The sequence below is a fragment of the Pangasianodon hypophthalmus genome, chromosome 25 (genome assembly GCF_027358585.1).
Source record: "Pangasianodon hypophthalmus isolate fPanHyp1 chromosome 25, fPanHyp1.pri, whole genome shotgun sequence".
In the NCBI taxonomy this organism is placed as follows: Eukaryota; Metazoa; Chordata; class Actinopteri; order Siluriformes; family Pangasiidae; genus Pangasianodon; species Pangasianodon hypophthalmus.
This window is the reverse complement of record NC_069734.1, coordinates 10248344-10273635: the sequence shown is the minus strand read 5'-3', so window position 1 is coordinate 10273635 and position 25292 is coordinate 10248344. Positions and strand designations below refer to the sequence as shown.

At 39.6% G+C, this 25292-nt stretch overlaps 1 protein-coding gene across 1 annotated transcript; it reads left to right on the top strand.

The window, feature by feature from the left end:
* Window positions 1-697: 697 nt before the first annotated feature.
* Window positions 698-25292, top strand: hsd17b12b (hydroxysteroid (17-beta) dehydrogenase 12b). Its single transcript, XM_026937578.3, has 11 exons — window positions 698-1053; window positions 9676-9722; window positions 10222-10297; window positions 14659-14766; window positions 15050-15114; window positions 15896-15940; window positions 17420-17454; window positions 18288-18369; window positions 22543-22608; window positions 23017-23166; window positions 23727-25292. The coding sequence occupies exons 1-11, from the start codon at window positions 882-884 to the stop codon at window positions 23832-23834; spliced, it is 954 nt and encodes a 317-aa protein (XP_026793379.1). The 5' UTR covers window positions 698-881; the 3' UTR covers window positions 23835-25292.

Here is a 25292-nt window from a genome sequence, read left to right as displayed (position 1 = left end):
ATGCACCTACATTCTGCATTTTATATAGGCAGTTTTGGGCAGGTACTATTTATTATTATTATTTTTTAAATAGAAAAATTATAAAAATTATAAAATTAAACCACACCACACTTCCAGTACTTGTTTTTCCCAACTGTGATTATCATATGTGATGAGTTTGCTCTAAGTACTTTCAAAATAAATGAGACTTTTCATGACAAATCAAAAGCTGTAATCAACACAAAGATAATTAGCCTATATGCAAAGCTGTCTAGTAAAAATACCAAATATATTTCACGATACTGAACTTTATACTGAACTAATTACATGCTGTAGATTAGTCAGTGTTTCAGTGTCACAGGCCATGATCTAACATAGGTCTGTCTAGTCACTGTTTTAATGCCTCACAAAGCATTAAACCAGAAGAAGAAGTTCTCCAAACTAATCTAAACAAAATGACACTTTCAAACAGTGACATATTCTTCTTTTTAACATTTATAGATTTGCTTCTTGAACGTGATTCTGTCCATTTAATTTTCGAGGCACAGCTTCCAGGGCAGACCCGCCTCTGAAACTCAATTTTGATTGACACCACCAGGACCCAATCAGAGCTCGGGATCAGCACCACGCCACACAGAAACGGGCGCTAATGCGGAAGTCAGCGGAGTGAAGTCTGTTGGCTGAATTCCCAACAAATTCCTATTACATATATAGTGCACTAGGTAGGGAACAAAAGCCTTTACTCTTGTAGACTATATAGTTCACATATATAGGGAGGAGAGAGGTATTTGGGATTCAGCCTCACAGTTAAGCCGAAAGCTTGCTAGTTTTATTGCGTGGTGAACGGAGCTTAGCTAAAAGCTAGAGTTTATTAGACACACACAGACGCGCAGGCTGTAATTATGGAGGCAGCAGATATTTTGAAGCAGATTAAAGTGCCCTTGTTTTGGGTAGGTGCTGTGACAGTAGCCTGGGTGTCTGTGTGCACTCTGTACCGACTCCTGAACGGCCTCCGGGTGTGGGTCCTGGGCAACGGGAACCTCATAAAAGCCTCCAAACTCGGGAAATGGGCAGGTAAGTAAACAGGTGTATTGATGCACTACATACAGCACAGGCAATATAGTTTAATCATTATTTTACTCTCATGTTCTGCTGCTTAAGAGTCTGCCATCAAGTTGGGAGTGATTCCAGTGTGCTTGCTTCTGTATTTCTGTCTTATCCTTTAAAACAAACAAACAAACAAACAAAACAACCCAAAACAATAAAACATTTCTTCCTTCCTTTGCTTTATCCTGAGTGTGTTCAACATTAAGGAAGGAATAAACTGAAAAGTTGTTCAAGAACCTGAACTGAATCCTCAGAGCATCTGGTGGTTAATGCAAATAGTGGCAAACATAAAAGTGTGTAAAAAAAAATTATATATATACATACACACACACACATGTGTATATATATGTGTGTGTGTATATATATATATATATATATATATATATATACATATATATATTTGCACCAGCTCTCTCTCTACTCTCTCTGATATTGCATATAGATGAAATCTGTGAAATCTGAATTATTATTCTACTTCCATGAGACAGGCTTTCAGCAGGATCACCTCATGATCTCCTCCCACCACGGTTCAGCAAAGTGCCTTGTGTGGAAGTTCAAAAGTCCGCTTCATGGTGTGAGCCACAACTCTGGTGTAATGATCATTAATGCTGTTTGCGCAAGCATTTTTCATTGTATGCTGTCAAATCATATCTTCATCCGCCTCAACTTTAGCGACAGCATGCGTTCAAAGTCACACGCTTGTATACGCAAATCCGACACTGGTGTAGTTATGCAAACTAAAATGTATCAGATTCTTTATATGTCCTTGGTGACTGATGTAGTGAGATGTATCACTGTATCATTTTTTTTTATTTTTTTTTTTTAAGATCACTTATTTCCCAGTCATTAACATTTGCAGATTTGTATTTGAGTCATTTGCAGGTTCCTTGAGGCTCACTTGAGAGATGATCGTTTGAATTTAAAGATTGTGAACAGATTTTAAACTCTGACTCCAAAGCCAAGCCTTTATTAGAGAGGTAGGAATGTGGGTCCCAATTAGGAAGGCACATCGTTTCTTGTCCTTTCCTGTTTTCTAAAGTTACTTATATTGGGCAAATTTGATTAAGCATCACATGAGTTCTTTTTGGAGAAAGCAATTTAATTCTGCGCAGGGATGAGGGTTCTGAGAAAAGTAAAAACACGGTAGCCATCATTTCCAGCTAAGGAAGAACTGATCAGTAATGAATGTAAAGAAATGATATTGTGATATCTGTGTGGAGGTTGTGTGTCTGTTCTCCCTGAGTCCATATGGGTTTCCTCTGGCTTCCTGCCACCTCCCAAAAGCATGTTGGTAGGTAAGTGGCAACTCTAAACTGCCCCTAGCTGTGAGTGAGTGTGTGAAGGTGTGTGTATGTGCATGGTGCCCTGTGATGGACTGGAGTCCCAACCAGTGTATATTCCAACCACATACCTTGTGTTCCTGGGATTGGCTCTGGATCCACCGCAACCTTGACCAGGATAAAGCTGTTACTGAAGACGAATGAATGAATATTGTGATGTGATAACACAGTTTCTCACAGTTATTATAAGTATGATAATATTTGCTTGTGCCTAATCAGCATGCAAATTATACTGAGTGAGTGATTTGCCCATTTTTTTATTACCTTCTGTACTTCAGTTCAGAGGTCCTTCAATTTTTTGTTAAAAAAAAAAAATCATGGACCTCCTCAGTACAGATTTATTTTACAGACATAATTCCACTATTCAAATATTAGGCACATTATATAAATGTGAACAGTAATGAGTAGTTATTTGAGTCAGAGAGTTTTTTGTTTCTGAACACTCTATTATAAAGGGTTGTGATTTCCATCACTGCAGCAAAATGTAAAAAATTGTGGACCTCCTGGCTGTGCTTCACAGACCCCTGGGGGTCCACTGACTCCACTTTGAGAACCGTGGCTATGCAGTACCTGAGGTTTGCACAGAGACTCTCCGAGAGGGACTGGAATCTGCAGGAACATGAACAGAGCAATAAGTGTGTCACTTTAATGGTGAAAAGTTAAAATATTCCTTTAAATCCACTGTTTTATCGTCTGTTATCTTCAGCTTCATTTTGCTAATTTGGTGAAGGTTTTATAAACCTAACTGTGTATAATATGGAATGGTAGATATTAGGGGATGCATCTGTACCAGTACCGGTATCAGGAATTGGTCCTATACACTGCTCATGTACTTATACTTGTGTGTGTAAAAAAAAAAAAAAAAAAAAAAAAAGTTCCTACACCAGCATCCGATACTACGTGTTATCAGGTGTGGGTGATATGATGATTTTAGAACAATTGTGAACAATTAAAATGTCTCTATATTCTGTTTGTCCAGAGACTGTGAGTGCAAGTAAACACCTTTTGTCAGTTGCACTGAAAACGTTCAGACATGCCACCCCAACTTGTTTTATAAACCAGACTTTATTCGCTAGTCTAGCTCGTGTTCTCCCTGACAGAGCCAATAATAACCATGTTATTTAGCGCACTTTTCTTCCTTGTTTTGTTTGGCAACATGGCTGATGACACAGTGCTGGATTTTACACAACGGACACGGCACAAACAATATGCAAAAAATATGCAAAGGCAACACTGCTCCGTCGAGGAAACATTTGTACACAGTCTGATATTATAATAAAATATTTTATGATATTATATTCAGTTGTGCTTAAAGAGAATAGTGAAATTTGGTCGGAATATATTCTTGTACAACAATTTCAGGCTGTTGGTCTTGCTTTATTAACACATGGCCTGTACATAGAGACCCCTGCCTGTAGGTTGGAGTAGCACATATACAAGTCAGTAAGCGAGCAGGGGGTTCACACACTTAACGAAAAAAAACAAAAAACAGAGCTATTCTTAGCCCTTTCCTGACAGTTTCCCTTGATGTGTGAATTCCCTTTTCTGTTCATGTTTCCACTTTTGTGAATGAAGGCATCTGAAATTGCAGGCTATAATTGTTTGATTGAAGGCAGCAGTGTGATTGGCCATGTGGATCCTTGTGTGTGTTTATATCTCTGGTGATGTGCACCCTCGTTGCCACGTGCCCCAGCTCCCCGTTCCTGCATATCGTCCCATTCAACTGAGCTGCTTTATTCTCCATCTGTCCTCCCAGTCATAAAACAATGTGTGCTTCTCCCCCGCTGTCCCTGCATGAATACACACACTCACTCCCTGCTCTCTGTCTTTTGCTCTCCTTTTTGGTCTCAGTAATGTCATTAGAAGCCTTATTTATTAGACCCAAACTGCACAAACTTAACACTAGGCCTCATAGGCCTTAACTGTTTGAGTAAAAGACTGATGGAAATTAAACTTTTTGTTTATTGTTGTTGTGCTTTCTGACTTACTGAAGTGTCCCAAGACCAACTGTCTATTCTATTGTTAACAAACTCAAGGGATCGCATAGGAATAGATTGGAGACAGCACTAATATTTCTTTTATTCAGTAATTTATAATTTATGTCAGGGTGGTGGTGGATCTGGAGTCTATCCTGGGAACATTGGATGGGAATTCACCCCTGGAAGGGATGCCATTTCATCACAGGGAACCATGCACGCACAAGCATTTTAGCTTCCAGCATGTTTTCGGGAGGAAACCTGAGAACCTGGAGGAAACGGGTGCAGAACCAGGGAGAACGGCTCAATTTATCAAAACCTGTATGCACTTGGCCCACTATTTCTACCCCTCTTCTTACAGGAAGTCAACCATCTTCTTGCTTAAACACATATTTCTTTAAGCCAAGCATGTGCGAGTATCCTGAATATTGGTAGGAAGGCTATTTTAAAGTTTAGGAGCCATATTATCTACTGTGATAACAAAGAACATACCTGCCTTTAGGGACCATAGAGGGCAATATGGATTATATAAGATAAGCTAGGATGTACTTGAGTACTGGAGGGCTAAGCCATGTAGAACTTTGTATATAAAAAGCAAACTTGATATCCTGTACAAAACAGGTAACCAATATACACAAGTATGGATGGGACTAATATGTTTAGAGATATTGTTAAGATTCTGGCGGTAATTTGGACTAAGCGGCACATGGCCAGTTGATGGTTATTGCAGGGTTAGAACGGGATTACAGTTAGCTAGTCTAGAGGTTATAAATGCAAGAGATACATTGCTTTAGCTCCTTGGTTCTTGATTATATTCTGGAGCAATTTTTTTTAGGTCCAAGGACTTCTGGATTTTCTGGAATCCAGTCTCTGGAGTAATTGGAGGCAGTCTGGCCTTGCTGTCTTTGATATTCTCTATGCAATCTTCCATACGACAAGGAGTAACTGTCATCTGTAATAATGGTAATAAAAAATTTGCACGGTATACAAAGTTTCCAGAGAAACATGACTTTTTGACAAAAGTCCTTAAACAGCTGTGCAAACAGAGTGCTTCACTTTGCATGTTCAAGCACTTTGCTTGCACCACTGATGAAGGATTTTGTCTGAAACATCCTGTTTCTCTGGAAACGTGTACTACTCTGCAGATTTTTACAGTATAGAAAGGCAACATATACAAAGAAAACATAAAGGAACCTAAGAAAGGTTCTTGGGATACACCATAGTTTACTTGTTTTAGATAAGAAAAGGCCACGTTTAAACCTACAAAGTGATCGCAGTTTGTTGAGTTCTTTCTCAGGTCTACACTCTCATTCATGATTAAAATGCCTTTCCTTTGAGATTCCATCCATTTTCCATTCACAGTTTATTTAAAAAAACGGATCCTGTATTAAGAGCACACATTCATTTTCTGTCCATTACAAAATTCCTTTGCAAGATCTTATGAATGCATCATTAATAATATTTAGGAACCAATGCAGTATTACCGTACTGCATATTTGAGCTCAGAAGACATTCACACGGTTCTGCCCCCCCTTTCTGAAAATACCTCGCCTCAGGGGAAAACTTGAATGCATCTCGAGCTATTTTTAGAGCAGCCAATTTTAAACCCCTGCTTTTGAAGATCACCATTGATGTGAAGCGAATAAAGCCGTCGAGAGGCACGTGGCATCCCATGCTATTTAAAGCAGAATGTTAGTGTGAGCCACGGCCCAGGGGACCCTTTGAAGCCTCGGCCGAGGCATCCAATGAAGAGCTCCCTCCATTACGTAACACTGCATACATACAGGGACAGCGAAAGATGGCACCCCACACCCCCCTCTCAAAGTTTTTGTGAGGAGTTTGAGAGGGGAGGATTGTGTCGGAGGAGAAAGCGGAATCCACGTGGATGGCACACGTAGAGTGTTTGTTTTTTAGCCTGGCGATGAGGCTATATTTGTCACAGCACTGTCCTTTGTGGAATAGGCTGCAATCGTTCATGCATCAGTGGACAGTGAGGGCATGGGCTGCAAAAATAGATTCATTCACTGCTGCATTTCTTGGTGAATGGTAATGTCTGGGCAATGAATACACACTGCTGTTGCCTTGCCTGGCACAGCTTCATTCATCTTAACGGTCCCTGTCAGTCAGTATGCACAGCATGTGTTACTGCAGTGGCAGTAAAGCCTGCGTAGATGCAGCGGGATACCCGTTTGCAGCTGATGCGGGAGGCGATACCCGGGCTACTCTGTAGCCTGCGTTCTGTGCACAAGCAAGGGGATGATGTGCAGCATGTGATGCTGAGCCTCGTTGGTATTCAAGCGCTGCAGCCGTTCCAGACGAGGCTGCAGTGCCTGCCTGGTATTTTTAATCTCCCGTTCTTTTTTTAGCCCTCAGACTATTTTGCGGCAGCAGCGGCATCAGCGGCAGCAGCAGCGATGTGCGCTGAGAGGGGGCGTCCTCACTCTTCAGAGAACATGCTGGAGTTGACTAAATCCCTACAATTTTTTTTTTTGTACTTGATGAAGAGGCAGAAGAGAAGGATTTCACTCACCTAATATTGATTTTGTTTCAGCCAGTATTTTTTATTTTCATTGCCTTGAGCTGTGGTAGATTGCATTTTTCCTGCTTTGGTGGCTATTCTGGGTCTGTTTGCTCTTTAATTGCGACCCAGCAAACAAGCTGAGGATGTACTGTTACACCATATTTCTATTTTTATTGCATTGATTGGGAAAATAAAAGCAAACTAATCAAATATGACAATAAAATAGACACTATTATAAAAGGAACTGGTAATTTCTGGTGTTTTTGTATTATTCCCACATTTTGACTATTGATCAAGCTTGTAGGCTTTAGCTGTTAGTTTGTGGGTTTGGGAACGAGTGTGGTGCAGAGCTGGGCCATATGTTGATATAATATCAATAACGTGATATATGCTTTTCTGAGATATTGTGGACATCATGATAGCTTGAACATTTCTGTTAAAATTTAGAACAATAATTATTACAAACGCACTCGAAGCAGCTGATAAGATGTTGCAATTTTGTGTCTTTAAAATTGTAAATAATAAAAAAAAAATTTTTTTTATGCCTCTGCTACTAGATGGTGGAGGCATTATGTTTTTGTAAGTCCATCTGTTTGCCTGCACGTCCGTCTGAGAATCTTTTTTTGCATGATATCTCGAGAACGTGTGATTAAATATTTTCAGGATATATATGGAATTACCATTGAAACCAGCAGATGAACTGATCCAAACACGATCAAGGTCACAGCAAGGTCAAATGTCTTAAATAGTTTTTCATAATAATGATTTAATATTTAAAGTATTTTTTAAGGGTATTTTAGACATACACATTAGTAACAAAAAGGCATTGACTTATTGGTGGCATCACCTATTGTTATGTTTTTATTGTTTATAAATAAAAAATTGTTATATTAAAAATATATTCTAAGTTTGATGATAATAATGTTTAATAATAATAAATATATGTATTACAAACCTGTTTATTAGTAATACATTATTTTATTATTATTTATAGCAGCACTACTGTTTTGCTAGCAGTTAGGGAGCAAACCTGTATATCATGATGCATATAATGTCTGAGAATCGTGATCGTTTGTCAGATCACCCACCCTTAGTGTTTCGTATGAGGCAATACAATGGTTAAACCAGTGCAGGGCACAGTAGAACTATGAAAACATTTCTTTTTGATTTCATAAATAATTTTTGAACACCAGTCTACTAATAAAATTAACCCCCCAAACTACGACCCCTGCATTTATACACTACACTTCACATGCCTATAGTATAAACCCCCATAACAAATGGCAAATGAACGATCCTACAAAGTCCAAGAGGAGTATCAATAACCGAGATACTGTATCAATTAATAAATATCTGAAATTATTTGAAATCATTTAAAAATTTTTACATTTATATATATATATATATATATATTTTTTAAAATATAACTTTGCACCATTTTATCAGTTGAGAGTACTGAGTACGTTTCTCATTTCAGCTACTATATAAAATATGTAAACTCTGTCCTCCTCCGTCCTCCAATTCAGAAAATTCGGAAAAAATCGATCCGAGCCAGATCCCCTTATCATTCGTTTTTTGGTTTGCTTTTGACTCCTCTGCAGATCTCCACTGAAGTGAATGTGTGGATTCGCTCTGTGGAGAAGCAGCAGTCCTGTATCTTGGCTGCGAAAGCTAAAATAAACCTCAATCAGAGTAATGAGTTATGACAGCACTCTGTCAATGAACAGGTGAACACGATGCCACACACTGACATGAATATTCATCACAGTTTTATGCAATTAAGTTATAACAGAAGCCATTTGACCAATTTCCTCATTTCCTCGGCATCTTGACCTCATCAGAAGAAGCTTGGAGATTTTTTTTTTTTTCTGTACTGAAAAATAACTGAAGACATACAGAAATTACCCTCGCCTCTAGCTGTGTGTCACCACCCTTCTCGACTGTACTCTCCACTTGCTGCTTGCCTTTCACTCTTTCTTTCTATTTTTAGCTGCCCCCAGCATCAGTCCTCACTCACCCCACCCTTGTGCTGTCTTGTTGTTCGTCATCCCTCTCTCCCTCCCTCCTTTTCCACACTCTCTCCTCTGCTACTCCAGTGGAAGCAGAGCGCTCACGTGAATCTTTAATCAGAACTCTGCCTCCTCTGACACGAGCCATGCCAAGGTCAAGGAGGGTGACGTGAGGGCCGTGTCCTCGATGCCGAGGCGATGGGCGAGGCCGGTCATGAATCGGAGCTTTTCTTGCTCTTTCTATATATGTAGTGCATCTTCAGCCTGTCTCCTTACATGCCTCGCTTCCAGCTATTTTTACAAAGAGGTGAGCTGTGAGAGGGGGTGATGGAGCAAATGGCTTAAAATAGCCACTGTTGTCTTGGTAAAACAAGGACGACTGAGTAAGAACGGCCGAGGAACACACTCACTGTCCTGTTGTTAGCGTGTAAATGGCGTCCCAATCCAAGTTCAATTCCATTTTCCGTTCTTCATTTCAGGGGAATTTACGTAATGAACGTGACACTTCATGGTGTCATTAGGGTTGCATGGACGTGTGTGGGTGTGTGCTGTAATTTATTATGTCCATAGACGTAATATGGTCTCCTTCATCAAACTAAATGTCATTCACAATAGCATTATCCAAGGAAACCATGCCGTTCTAGTGGATTTTCCATGCTGGTGGTGGTGGTTCTGTCTCATGCTGTAAGTAGTTAATGTATCATTTCTCTAACTAATCTTTCCCTCCGTTTCTTAACTCATAGTCGTAACTGGGGCCACCGATGGAATCGGAAAAGCCTACGCGGAGGAGGTAAGATTCCAGTGTTTTTTTTTTCTTTTTCTTTTTCTCCTCCTTTTCGTCTCCCTTCACAGAAATCACAATGAGTCATCAGTGGAGAGGTCTTAGTGAGAGATCAGCGGAGGACTTCGCTCTAAAACACATATCACTTATAGCATACATGCTTTCGACATCGCTGCTCATTTGTAGCAGCCTCCCGCCTCCCGCTTTGACCAACCTTAACACTGACTACAGATTTAGTGCTACATCACAGGTCACTTTAATGTGTGTTTATTCCATATTCATTCTATAGTCAAATCATTCCTGCTGTACTTTATAGAATATTTTATTTCTGCAAAATGTATTTTTATTCTGTGTATATTTAGATCAGACATGTCTGGATTATTGGAATGACTATTATTACTACCATGCTTACAGACAGTTGAAAAGTGTGTACTTTTTCACCAATATTATAAATATACATTATAATGTGCCTTAATGTCTGGTTGGTTGTGTTTCTTCCACGTCTCAGCTTGCACGGCGAGGCTTTGCCATCGTCCTCATCAGCCGTACTCAGGAGAAGCTAGATGACGTGTCTAAAGCCATCGGTATGTGCCTTTTGGTCCTCTGAGTCTATGTTGACTACATCTTTATGTTGACTACATCACAGTCACCTGATTTTGGGCTGATCCCATTTGAGTGTGCACTAGAACCCCTGTAAATTCCATTACACTGTTGTTTAAAAAAACAGTGGCCTGCTATCAAAGCCTATTACACGATAAAATACCTTCACCAGCCAGTTTATTAGGAAAACCTGTACATCTGCTCATTCATGCAGTTATTCAATCAGCTAATCATGTGGCCACAGTGCAGTGCAATTCATAAAATCATACAGCAGATACAGGTCAGGAGCTTCACATCAAACATCAGAATGGAGAAACTCAGTGACTTGGACCGTGTTACTGTGGACTTTGACCAGTGCAAAGGTTGACTCTGACCATGGTACTGTGGACAGATGGTACTGTGGACGGAGTTTCACCGAAACTGGACAGATTTGGAAAAACATAGAAAAACATCGTCTGGTCTTCAACAGTCCAGTTTCGTTGAGCCTGAGCTGACTGTAGCCTCAGATTCCTGTTCTTGGATGACAGGAGTTGAACCCGATGTTGTCTTCTGCTGCATCCACCTCAACATTAGGCGTGTTGTGCATTCTGATTCTCACCACTGTTGTAAATACCTACTGCTCACTCAATGTTTTCTTGTTTTTCATGCCATTCTGTGTCCATGAAAATCTCAGATCAGCAGTTTCTGAAATACTCAAACCAGCCCGTCTGCCACCAACGCCCATGCCGCAGTCAATGTCACAGAGATCACATTTTTCTTCTTCTGATGTTTGGTGTGAACATTAACTGAAGTTCTTGACCTGTATCTACATGATTCTATGCATTGCGCTACTCGTACGTGATTGGCTGATTGGATAACTGCATGAATGAGCAGGCATACAGTTGTTCCTAATAAAGTGGCTGGTGTGGTATATGCTATTAAAAATCATAATAATGATCGTTGATGTTATTATCTAGTGAATGAATAATCATCAAGTCTTAGTGCCCTGGAGCCCGTCTTTGCACATGGTCACAATTAAAACACAATGAATCTTAACATATACTATTTCCACATTTAGCTGTTTCTGTTTGCTAATTAGTAGGTTTTGACTTTTGACCTGTGCATAGTTAATTACGGTAAAATTTTTCAATCACACGTGGATCGAATGAAATGTGTAGATTTTCCAGGGATTTTTTAATATGTAACTTGACAGCTATTGAATAAGCAGCTGGCTCGCACAGGTCTAATAAAAAACCTGATATCTGATTTTCGTTGAAGCTTTTAGCCACCGAATTTCAGATATGCATGAGATAGTAATGGAGGCTCTTTTACAGAGCCAAGATTGCCTGTCCTAGTATCAGAACAAGAGCAGAAGATATGTTATGCTTCTGAATAATTTGACCTAACGTAAAATTCCAGAACAAAATTGGTCCTTAGATGTGCACCTGCGCAACCCCACAAGTAGCTGAGGAGAAGACAGAAAGCAAATATGTTGAAATAGTTGAGCAGTTTGGTATATAGTGTAAACTGTTGGTAGGGTAGTGTGTGGGTTCAGCTATGGCCCAGGACACTGAGCAGCAGTGACTGGGATCAAATCCTCTCTTCTTCCCATGTTGTAGCACAGGCATGTGTGGCATGTGTCTGTGTGCAAGTTTAAGAAGTCTAAACTTGTGTGAGAGAGTGCGAGTGTGTCTGCGTGCGAGTGTGTCTGCGTGTGAGTGTGAGTGTGTCTGCGTGTGAGTGTGAGTGTGTCTGCGTGTGAGTGTGAGTGTGTCTGCGTGTGAGTGTGAGTGTGTCTGCGTGTGAGTGTGTGTGTCTGCGTGTGAGTGTGTGTGTCTGCGTGTGAGTGTGTGTGTCTGCGTGTGAGTGTGTGTGTGTGTGAGAGAGAGAGTGCGTGTGAGAGTGCGTGTGAGAGTGCGTGTGAGAGTGCGTGTGAGAGTGCGTGTGTGTGTGTGTGTGTGAGTGTGTGAGAGAGAGAGTGACAGTGAGAGTGTGTGTGAGTGTGTGAGAGAGAGAGTGACAGTGAGAGTGTGTGTGTGAGAGAGTGACTGTGAGAGAGTGTGTGTGTGAGAGAGAGTGAGTGTGTGAGAGAGTGAGTGTGTGAGAGAGTGAGTGTGTGAGAGAGTGAGTGTGAGAGAGTGAGTGTGTGAGAGAGTGAGTGTGTGAGAGAGTGAGTGTGTGAGTGTGTGAGTGTGTGAGTGAGTGAGTGTGAGTGAGTGTGTGTGTGAGAGAGAGAGAGAGAGAGTGTGTGTGTGAGAGAGAGAGAGAGAGAGTGTGTGTGTGAGAGAGAGAGAGAGAGAGTGTGTGTGTGTGTGTGTGTGTGTGTGTGTGTGTGTGTGAATTGTGATGGAGGGAAAGCGCTGCTGCTGCTGCTGCTGCTGCTGCGTGCGAGGCACTGAGTGTCTCCCTCTGCTGAATGAGTTTCGATGTTAATGAACCGGGCTATTTTTAGTGTCGCGCTGAAAGACAGGCTCTGTGCCAGCCGAGTTGCCTGGCTGCTGCAACACTGAGGGACAATCGCAGATGGAGGTGCATCCTGGGATACGTCATGTAGACGCCAGAGCAAATGGACACGGATTTTTTTCCACCTCTCAGTAGCAAAAACGGCCCTGGACATTTGACTGAGCTCATTTCACACACCAGCTTTTAGACTCTTCCATGTTGTATGTTTTAAACATTAATATAATGCTGTACTGTAGAATAGAGGCGTATGGTTTTATATGATGGAATACGGGGGAGGAGCTCGGGTTAACATGACTCCTCCTCCTCAGGCTCCTGTACTCATCTGACACTTGGCTGCTTGAGATCAAACATTTTTAGGGCTTTTTGAAATAGAAAAACTGAACAGAGTAGTACAGCTTTCAAACAAGGTGCATATTTCAAGTGTGTGTGTGTGTGTGTGTGTGTGTGTGTGTGTGTGTTTGGGCGTCATGTTTTTAATTGCCTGTGTACTGGCTGAGTCGCTCCAGTTCACCTGCTCCTGCACATCTTTCTCAATGAAGCAGGACAGCGTCTTCAGGGAAGAGCCTGCGAGTGCGAGCAGAGATGAATGGAGTGAATGGAGCCTTGTTTCTCTCTCTCTCTGTCTCTCTCTCTCTGTCTCTCTCTCTCTGTCTCTCTCACCATCTTTCCTAATGTATTTCTTTCTTTCATTCTTTCTTTCTTTCTTTCTTTCTTTCCTTCTTTCTTTCTTTCAAAGCCATGTCTTTTCTCTTTCTCTCTCCCAACCTCTTCTCCTCCATCTCTCTGTTTCACTCTTATGCTTTTATTCTCCTTTCTGTTTTTTTGCCCCCCCGCCCCCACTTCTTTTCCTAATACTTCACTACATCTCTCCCTCGTTCCTTGTCTCTTTCGTTTAATTTCTTTTTATTCTACTTCTATTCATTTTCCCCACTTTCCTGTTTCTCTTCCCCAACCTCTCACCCTCTCCTTCTCCTTCTCTCTTGCTCCCCATTCTCTTCCCATCCCTTTTTTTTTTTTTTTTACCATTTCGTTCTTTATTACTCTTGCTTTTATGCTCACTCTTTCTCGATTTCTCTCCTGCCCTCTCCGTCCCTTTCTCCCTCTCCTGACCTCTTCTTTTTCTCTTTCATTCCTGTCATGTTTTTTTCTTTTATTTTCTCACTCTCCCAACTTCTCACACTCTTCTCTTCTATCTTGCTCCATATTTCTCTCTCGTTGTCATTTTTTTGTCTTCCACTCTCCTTCCTACATTTACTCTTCCTCCCTTTTTCACCATTTCTGTCCCTCTCTGTCACTTTCTCCTTCTCCTTGTCTCTTTCTTTTAAATTCTTTTATCACCTTGCCTCCTTCATTTTTCTCTCTCCTCCACTTTTTTCCCTCTTTTTACCCCCCTCCCCCTTTTCTCTGCCTTTTTTTTTTCTTGTACAAGTTTTTCTCATATCTTCTTCATGTTCAGATATATCCTGGCACCTCCTGACTTCTTTCCTTCTCCAGTATCAGTCAAAACCTGCAGGTCAAAGCAAAAACTTTGCAATTTGTTCAACAGTTTTTTTATTTATTATCTGCCTTTGATAAAGGCTGATAGAGAGGAGCAGCTCAGCCCACTTCCTGTGTCCACTCATCTTCTTCTTGAAAGAGTTTTAATAATATCATCTGAAGAAATGTAGACGATGGCCTGTAAACATTCCTGAAACTTGCTTGGATGAATGTAGCACAGTGGATTTCTTGTAGTTGTCGATTCACACTGAAATAAACACTGCAGCTTTGTCCTCACCCGTCCTTCACTGACTTCTCCTTATCGTTCTTCTGACGTCACTGAAATTAAAGTCACTGTCATTTCTTGTTGCTGTATTTCTGTTAAACAGGTTCATGGTTTCAACAGTTTATCTCTGTTATTTTTCAGAGAGCAAGTACAACGTAGAGACCAAAACCATCTCTGCAGACTTTGGATCGGTGGATATCTATTCCAAGATTGAATCTGGACTAGCTGGCCTTGAAATTGGGATCTTGGGTAGGTTGTGTGTATGATTGCATTTTACCGACCAGCCAATCAGTGAGAAGCTTATTTCAGTGGTTGTTATGGTGTTCCTGTAGTGTCACTTGGGCTTTTGGAACAAAATGTTCTAGGCGTGGACTGTGTAACTGGTGTCTCTTTTTCTAAACTAGTGGATATTTTGAGTACAGTACAGTGTTTCTTTAATGAACACTGGCCATATGCTAGTGTTTGCTGCCTCCTACTGGATGCGAGCCGGTCTCATCTGTCTGATTTGCTTTCTTGTCTGTTTTTCTTACAGTTAACAACGTCGGAGTGTCCTACCCTTACCCCGAGTTTTTTCTCAACATACCAAATCTCGATAATGTAAGTAGTGGAGTTATATGTGGATTAATAAATGGAAATGCAGTGTGGTTGATTTTTCATGGGTGCCATAAAGTCTGGACTAATGTGTTGATGATCCAGGAGCGGCTCGTGACGATAGATATTGGTGGGGCAGGACGACATTTTTAACAAAAGCCTCAACCAAAATTAAGCTCTTGAAAAATGCCATAGGCTATTTTTTTTTAAGTAACCTTGTAATATGCAGCTGAAAGTCAACAACACAGTCATTTAGCACGTAGTCTCTCAGCTTGTTTTGAGAGGTTTTAGATGTACATTTGTTCAGCTGTGTTCAGGACAGCAGGTGTGTTTCTCGTCGTCATTGTCACAGTGTGTAAGACAAGAACAGAAGAGGTAATATCATTGACCTGTCATGTCCTGTGCTCCTCCCTTACTGTTAAACAAAATGTTCATGGATCAAACATAGGGCAGAGTGATTTCTGCCCCAAAGCGCCTCTCTTAGCTCTTGTAGCTCTATTGTAGTTCCCAGTTTTTGATCATTAGGTCCCATGATCGCACGACATCCAGAAAAGTGACCAAATCAGTGGAACATCAGCTTTATCTGTCAAACAGCAACATTTATTTAAATCGTTGGTAATTAGTATTTCAATGGAATTTAAAATATATACAGTTGTAAATGAGGACTTTATGAATACATATGTTGAATAGCCAAAAAATATGGCTGGGCTCTGCCTCACCTGCCTCTGCGGACGAGCCGCAACTGTTGAAATCGATCCTAAATGAACACCACTGTGTCTTATTTCAGTTCATCAACAACATGATGAACATCAACATCACCTCGGTTTGCCAGGTGAGTATCACTTCTCTTTGCTACTCTCTGTGATTAATTCTGTGACGCAGACCAAAAACTGATAACTTTTAACTTTGATTCTGATAACATGTTAAATACTGCCATGGTGAAATGATATCATGTAAGTAAAAAAAAAAAATAATAAAATCAATAAAATTGCTGAAAATGCTATTAGCAGCAATTAGAAATGACATCTGCAGGGAATTACTTTTCCTTGAGAGTTATAGTTATTCTCAGTCTTCACAGTGTCAGTGTTTTCATATAATAACAGTAATGATATGTGAAACTCATGAAAATTGTGAAAATTATGCACAATTGCGTGTTCAGAGCACTTCACAAGTCTGACTTGTGAAGCAGCAGGTTATTTAGTGTTGACTGTGGGGAAAAAGTGTAGTTTGTATTGTATAGTAGTTGTTTTTAATCCAATCAGTAAGCATTGTATCTTGCTCAGGGTTGAGGTGGATCCCGAGTCTAGGGCTGAAGCATTCATGTCCGCTCTCAAGACATTTTCTGTAATGACTTGGACTTACTGCCATTTGTACTCAGACTTGTCTCAATCTTGGCTATTCGTCTTGCTAAATATGGCAGTGGACTCGACTGAGAGTTTGTGTTGTTTTTTTTTTTCCCACATGCACAAAGTTTGAGAAGAAGTAATTCCTTCTAATTATTGGCACAGTGTATGAATGAAGTAAAGGGTGAAGTAAAGGCCACAAAAATGTTTTTGATGGTTTTCGGTCTCGATCTTGACTCTGTCTCGCTTTTATTTGGACTCGATCTTGACTGAAGACTTCAGTCTTGACTCAATCTTGGTTGGTCCTGGGTTTGGACATGTCCTGGACTTGTCAATGGCAGTCTTGACTACAGCCCAGCCCCAGTGTAGCCTGAGAACACTGGGTGTGAGGCTCAGGGCACCATGCACACACACATTCACACACATGCACACCTAGGGGGAATTTAGTGTAGCCAATCACCTACTGATGTGTTTTTGGGAGGTGGATGGAAACCCACATGGACATAGGGAGAACATGTGAAACTCCACCCAGACAGGAACCCAAGCTAGGGGATTTGTTTTCACTAATGATAATTTTTCATTAGTTTAATTATCCCTAGTAACCATATTGATGAGTGTAGATTAAGAGAACAGTAAAATCCTATGTACATCATAGCTCTCTGTGTAAAACCCCACTTTTTTATCTCAGTGTATGAACTTAGTGATACATTGATCTGTAGTATTGAAAGTAATGTAACGCTTTTAAATCCCCTCGGTCTCTGCTGCCACCTTTGGGCCAAAAAAGCAGAATTGTTAAAGCACTCAACTAAGCATTCTTTACTGTTGCTTATAGTTCATTGAGTAGTATATTGTACTGTATGTACTGCAGTTGACTTAAAGGGTTTCTTCTTCTATATGCATTCCTCATTCCTGTTATTTCATGCAAACTGTTTGCTTCATTTCACATCTCCTCCACCTCCTTACTGCAGATGACTCGGATCGTGCTGCCCCGGATGGTTGAGAGGTGAGTTATTACTCTGTTACATTCAGTACACGTTTTTTTTTTTTTAAATTAATGCATCTGGTCCTAACCATCCAGTCATATGTAAGGTGTGAATGATTACAGACTTGTACGTATAGATAAGATACAAGCTCATAAGATACAAGTTTTTTATTGTTTGTTATTCAGTCAAATGAAGTTTTCATTGATTTTGTAGTATAATGTAGAACATTTTTTTTTTTTTTGCCCAATATTGTAGTATTCAATATCTGGGAGAAAAGCTGAAAAGCTCACTGTGTGCTGACACTGAGGACAAAAATAGCATAATCTATCACCAAATTATAATGAAAAATATAAGATATGCGCACTTGGCTACTTTTAGGCCAAGTGTGGTTTGGCTTTTGGAAGACTTGTGGAAATCTAATAAATAGTAAAAAAAAAAAGTAATGTTGGCTGAGGGGAATTTAACTTGTTGTTAGTCCATCATGTTACCACGAGAGGGTGCTGAGCTGCTGTGTGCGTAAGCAGTGGTTAGACGGAGCCATTAAAAAGAGGTCTCTATATTAATGTAAAACCTGCAATACAGAACACTAACACCATTTGAAGATTTCAGAAGCTTAGCAATGAATTAGAAAAAGGAATGAAATCGATAGTAAAGCATAATAAAAAGCTTCGTTATTAAAATGCTAGAGTGATTATAATGGACTTTCCTGACCCCTTTCTGCACTGCACATTTCTCCTGTTAGGAAAGAGGAAAGAACGCTAATCAGAGAGCGCAGATGGTAATAAAAAATGCATGAATATAAGCCGAATCGCACAGACTACAAATCTCTGCTGTGTGCCGTGTTTCATTCCAGGTCTAAAGGAGTTATCCTGAATGTCGCCTCCGCAAGCGGCATGTACCCCGTTCCACTCCTCACTCTTTACTCGTCCTCTAAGGCAAGTTTGCTGCTTCACTTCCTCTCCCGCTCCAGTCTGTCAGACGCACCTGCTTCATAAGCCCTGCGCTGAGCAAAATAACACAAACAAACAAAAAAAAACCGAATGTCACAGATAGTTTCTAGTAAATTGGCGTTTGATTTTTCAATCTTTGTTTGGAGTGGTGTAAAAAGTAAAGCCATTTCGAATTTACTTTGCACCTCTACCTCCCAAGTCTCCGTTCCCGAAACAGTCTCTAGCTTAACTAACCATGAAGGCCGTGGAGAATCCTTCAGACTCACAGCTCAGTGCTTAACATTTTACACTTTGTGTGCTCTGCAAAACTTAATTCAATTTCGAACTTTTAACTAATTCAATTATTTAATTCATCCCCCTAATTAAGAAACCATTTTTGAGTTAAATCAAGTGTGTTAGAGCAGAGGAAACTGAAACCGCACAGCAGTGCCCAAGACAAGCGCTCAAATCTGCCAGATCAAACCAGCAAACCAAACCAGCAGTGTGCAGTGGTGCAGATCTCGAGTCAAGGTCTCATCATATTCATCAACACCCAGAATGCTCTTCTTCTGCCATAGAAATGTGTGTCAGGTCATCTGACACTTTATCTAAAACGTTATACATGTTTTTAGGGTTAAATCCCTTTAAGAAGATTAAGACATGTCCAAGTATGAAAAGTGTCAATGCACTGGTTTGGATGTGTTGTTTAAAAAGCACAGTGGAAAATTTGCAATTTTTGCAGTTTTTTTGTGTTTGCTCACTGTTGACATCTAAACAAACTGATTTTGCATGTGAGCACAGACATCATTTTCTAGACCCCAAGTACAGCTTTAAAAATCCTGTCCCATTCCCTACAACTTAGTTTTATGCCTGTTAACTATTTATATTCCCCATCCCCAACATAAATAATTTAGTTCACCCAAATACTCTCTAAACACAGCAGAGTTAATTATTCTGTTCATCGAAAATAACAAACAGCACAGTTGTGGCTACTTAAAGCCAATTAACACCAGAATTTGACCACTGAAAGAATCTACTTTTCCCTGAGACTCCCGACTGATTTATTTTTGATTTACTTAAAATCTATATATTTGAGATTTGACTATTTAAAGGTCTAATTTTTTAAAACATAAAATCTTACCCTCAGCAAGTTCGAAACAAAGAAAAAATTAGGTAAAAATATAAATGTATTAAATACACCAGATAAAAAAAAAATGTATTTAATGTGATGAGCATATAATTTAAATATATACTTGTGCCAGCTTTCAAATTCCAAAAAGATCCAATAAATGTACATGCTCCTACAGAAATAAAATTCTAAATATCTTAAAATCACGAAAATTCTCTTCAACTGTTGGAGCAAGAATGAAGCTGATTATGTACAGTCGATATAAAAAGTCTACACACTCCTGTTAAAATGGCAGGTTTTTGTGATGTAAAAAAATGAAACCAAGATAAAACATGTCAGAACTTTTTCCACTGTAAATATGAATTACAACATATAAAAAATAAGTGAAAAACAATCAGAAACATTTTAAGAAAAATTAGAAAAGTAAAAAGTTACAATAACCTGGTTGTGTAAATGTGCACACCCTTTTATAAGTGAGGATGTGGCTGTGTTCAGAATGAACCAATAACATTCAATCTCATGTTCAAAAGTAATTATGATAATGCTGTCATCAGTGAAATAGTTCTGATTAACCCCAAATAAAGACCAGCTGTTTCTGTAGGATTTCCTTCAAATCTTCTTGGTTTCATCTGACTGCTGAAGCCATGGTCCGCAAAGAACTTGGAAAGCATGCATGGTATCTCACTTGTTGAAAATATCGATCAGGAGAGGGGTATAAAAGAATTGCCAAAACCTTACGTGTATCATAGAACACCGTGAAGGACATCATCAACTTGAGAAAATGGAGCACCACAGTGAAATTAACAAGAACAGGATTTCCCTCCAAAATTTATAAAAGGACAAGACAAAAACTTACCAGGTTGCCAAGAGACCTACGGCAACATTAAAGGAGCTGCAGGAATTTACTCTCTGCATGTAACGACAATCTCTCTGTCTGGGCTATGGGGTAGGGTGGCTAGACAGAAGCCCTTTGTCACATAAAATATCCAAGCCCAACTATATCACCCCAAACCATGTGGTAAATGGGGTGTGTTTGGTACAAAAAAAAAAAAAAGCACATCACCAGAACAACACCATACCCACACTGAAGCATGGTGATGGCAGCATTGTGCTTTAGGGCTGCTTTTCTTCAGCCTGAACTGCAGGTTTTTTAAGGTGGATGGAATCATGAATAGCTACAAATACCCGTCGATTTGAGTGCAAAACATTCAGGTGTCTGCTGAAGATGAAAAGGAATTTCACCTTTCAGACTGACAGTGACCCAAAGCATACATCCAAATCAGCAAAGGAATGGCTTAACCAAAAGAAGATCAGTGTTTTTGAATGAACTTGCCAGAGCCCAGACCTGAATCCAACTAAAAATCTGCGGGGTGACCTGAAGCAGGCTGTGCACAGGAGATGCCTTCACAATTTGATGGATCCAGAATGTTTTTGCAAGAAAGAGTGAGAAAATATTGCCAAGTGAAGATGTGTATAGCTGATAGACTCTTACCCAAAAAGTGGTGTAACATAATTAAAAGGTGCTTCAACAAAGTATTAGTTTAGGGGCGTGCACACTTATGCAACTAGGTTATGGTAAGTTTTTTATTTTTCCGTTTTCCCTAAAAAAAAGTTTCTGATTGTTTTTTCATTTTTATACATTTTAATTTTTCAATTTTATTTTTCAATTTTATACATTCACATTGAGGGTGGAAAAAGTTCTGTCATGATTTATCTTAGTTTCATTTTTTAACATCACAAAAACCTGCCTTTTTAACAGGAGTGTGTAGACTATTTCTATCCACTGTAAATGAAGCCATTTGGCATGGGGCTTTAATTCTCCTGTGTGATTTGTTAGTGATTTGTTTAAAAAAAAAAAAAAAAAGAACAGATGTGGAAGAAAGCTCATCTTTCAACTTTTTAAAAAATGCTTGCTTGTAGTGCTGTTTTAATTGTTTGGACTGGACTGCACAATAAACTTTAATAAAATTTATTTTATCAGGAGACCATGCCAAGCAGAAAAATACTCTTTGTGCACATGACTGGTGTACTGTCATTCAGTGTATTCATTGAACCTCTGCACGGTTTGTCCTTTTATGCCTTTCAGTCTAGCTTGATATTGATATTTTAGACCTATTAAGACAAGACAAATTTGCTATAAGTTGTGCCAGGCAGCTGGGTATTTCTACCACTAAAAGTCGATATAAAAATCAGTCAATTATGGCTAATCATATGTCATTATGTAAATGCCACTGTGCTGCACTGTGAACACTCGGTTCTTACAGGAAAAAAAATGAGAGCTGATTTGATTGGATATCTCAGCAGCAGACGGTTCTTGAATATGTATTCATTTCTAATGTACTCATGCGTTGTATTTGCGTGTGAACCGTGATTGCAAAAATAGTCTGTAGTCTACAAATCAAGTTTTGGCTGACTTTAAATGCTGTCAGTGCTGTACAGCAAATGGCTGTAGTAATAAGCAACAATTCATGGCTTTTTGAGTGAATATATGAAAAATCATGCAGTAGTCAAAGTCGGCCAGACTGTCTCCTACTTCAGTGTATCTTAGCAACACACACGCAGCGCGTGATGTCATTGAGGCTGTCCCCATTGGCCTTTTTGTGGACAACCACTCTCTCACAGAGCAATGAACAGCAGCAGTTTGTCACCTGCAGTCGTCAGGTCTACTGAACAATGGGATTTACTGTCGTTGGATGGAGTAAGGAAATGAACAAAGGACAAAAAGAAAAATGAACCATAATGGATAGGGCTATACAGCTTATTTGTGCAAGTCCTGAGTTTTAGCCCTTGTCCTTTAAAGATTTTGTGTCTCTTCTGTTCATTAAAGCCCTCTTTTTCACCTTCTCTCAGAGCTACCGAGTCACACGAGCACTAATTTCCTTGAGTGCCTACTTTAACACTTTTAATATTTGGAACTCACAATGAGTGGGAAATTTCGTTAAGCAGTTGTCGAGAAACCATTTGCCCATCCTTTTTATTTTTATAATTTGAATATTTGTTTCAATTCAAACTTTGCCTTACTAAGTGGCGTTTCAACTACTTTTCATCAGGCTTTTGTGGATTTCTTCTCTCGTGGACTGGATGCTGAGTACAGAAGCAAGGGTGTCATCATCCAGGTAAGAGAAAGAATGCAAGAAATACAGATTGAAAAAAAAAAAACAAAGCAAATTTGTTCTCTGGGTGGGAGGGACCTACTTTTGCTTCCCTTTCAGTCACAATGACACTAGCCATTTGTGGGTGTCTGAGAGATAAGGTGTGCAGAAGAGGGCAGATAGCACTTTCCTCTGAGAGTGTTATGCTGCCCTGTGACACAGAATGATCAGCAGTTCAAAAAGATTCATTTCCGAGGGAGCACATGTCGACTCCCGGTTGGTAGCTGTTGTATGATGGGGAAAGCTGACTGGCGGGTGGGAATTTTGATAAGATTGAGGACAAAAAGGGGGGAAAATCCCCCAGAAAACAAAAGCAGGGAGGATCAGAGAAAACATTTTTGTTATTAACCTATAATGTTCACTTTGATCTAGAGCGTGTTGCCCTTCTTCGTGACAACCAAGCTGAGTAAGATCAAGCGAGCGTCTCTGGACATTCCCACTCCGGAGCGCTACGTGGCGGCGCAGCTGAGCACTGTGGGTCTTCAGAGTCAAACGAACGGCTACCTGCCTCATGCCATCATGGTGAGAACCTGACCTGACCTTCACAAGGTCACAATCTTGAGTTCAGGGTCTTTTGAAGATGCTGTCTCAGTGGACTGAACCCTGTGGTACTGAGCTGTTGTGCTCAAATCTAAGATGTACAAATTGATAGCCTTGTGATTGTAAGGAAGGTAGGAAATGCATAAAAGTTCAGGATGTTTCGGCTTTCTGTTTTGATTTGTTCCTATTTTGATTTGTGGAGGAATAATGTGTGCACATTCCTTCAAATTTGCACAATGCATCACCTCATGTAAATTTGTATTTCCTATTTTTATGCCATATTGTTATTTTGCTCCATTGTGGCAGAGCATCTTGCACGGTCTTTGTGTATGATTATGTAAAAGTGTTTTCTTTTCTTTTCTTTTCTTTTCTTTTTTTTTTTTTTACACTGTCTTTATTCTATTTTTCATCTTTATTCTATCTTTCATTTCCTACTGCAGCATCCATCAGAGTATGTTAAGTAAGAATTTCACTGTGTAAGAAAACTGACAAAGTTCACGAATCTTGAATTTAAAGCTAGCATTGTGTGTTAATCTCTGCAGGGTTGGGTGACTACTTCTCTGCTTCCTGCACAACTGCTCAACAAGTATGTCATGAACATGGGCCTGTCTCAGCGTGCACGTTACCTGAAGAAGCAGAAGCAGGGTTAAGGAGATATGGACAGCAAATGAAGCAGGACGGGTGAACTTCAGAGAGGAGAAGATTAGTGGACCAACCAAAAATTCCATAAAACTTCTTTTCATTTCACTGCTGGAGACCAAGATTGATTCCTGCTTCACTGCTACTAATAGGATTGTTTATTTTGGCTAGTTTGATGATACTTTCAGTATTTTGCATTTATTTCAGTTCTAGAGAGGAGACACAAGCACTTCAGTGTCATTGCTAACAAAAATATATCTACTGAATTTGTTCAGAAACATTTCTACCTGGCTTTGCTAATAGAACAGGATTGTAACATACATCAGTGAGTCCTTTTACACTTTATCAGCACTCTAATTTACATTAACACATGCAGAAAACACAAAAAGGCCTAATCTGGTATTAAATTATTATGCTAGAACTGATCGGTTCACTCTCGGGTATTGGTCTTGAACAGATTTCACTATAATGTTGAGTTAAAGGAGCAGTTTGTAATTTTTAAAGCCCTCTACTTTGAGGAGAATTGTAATTGCAAATAAAACATTGTCAATCCTTTCCATTTCCCCATTGATCCCATTCCCATGTTGAAAACTATGCATGCATTGGGAGTTGCCTTTGAAGGGAAATGAGAATGGCTGAGCAGCTCTGCTTTGGCTGTTTGAGCTCATTTCTGGGCCAGAAAAATGTAAACAGAAGCCTAAAACAAAGAAATGATCCAGAGTCATTGCTTGGTAATATTGGGAATCTCAATGTTTCAATTGTATATTTGAAATTGTATGATTATTATGTGTCTAGACACATTAATAAAATTTACCCACTGCACCTTCAAGTGTTGATGGCACACGATTCACATTTTCAATTAGATGATTGATTTAGGTATGCTGCAGTTGCCATCTGCACAAACGTTCATGTTATGTCAATCAGGGGATTTTTTTTTTATTTTTTATTTTTTGGAAGTAGTATCACAATAGCACTTACGGTTCTCCCCTTTTTTTCAAAATATGGGTCTTTAAATCACCTTTTTTTAAAAGACGTATGTTTTAATCTGATTGATTCGTTTTAGTGTGCATGCTATTTTAATTAATTGCATTTACCACAAACTATGTTGGTACCACACAAGTGTTTATGTTTCTGTACAGAGTGCATTTGCATTGCACTAAATTTGTGTTAGTACATATTTAAACATCGCTTAATTGTAACTGGGGCGTTCTGATGACTGTGTTACTAATGCAGGGTGGTGAGGACTTAGTGAGCTAAGGGCACAGTTATGTTTCCATTTCCACTTAATATTGTCTCAGACAAGTACTGCTATATTGGTGACATCGGTTGTATGAGGTTGAGTTATGGCTGAGGTATGAGTTCAGTGTGTATTTAAATGGATTTGTTTTTAGTTCAGGAGAGTCAGAACAATAGATGACTGTGATGTCAATGTCAAACTTGCAGAAATAAACTGGAATGCTTTGTTGCTA

Bases quoted from the DNA above. Each gene is read 5' to 3' on its own strand.
- hsd17b12b (XM_026937578.3), top strand. From the start codon at position 882: ATGGAGGCAGCAGATATTTTGAAGCAGATTAAAGTGCCCTTGTTTTGG. The intron at 15,941-17,419 runs GTGAGTATCACT...TCCTTACTGCAG, and splicing joins ACATCACCTCGGTTTGCCAG to ATGACTCGGATCGTGCTGCC. The intron at 17,455-18,287 runs GTGAGTTATTAC...GTTTCATTCCAG, and splicing joins CTGCCCCGGATGGTTGAGAG to GTCTAAAGGAGTTATCCTGA.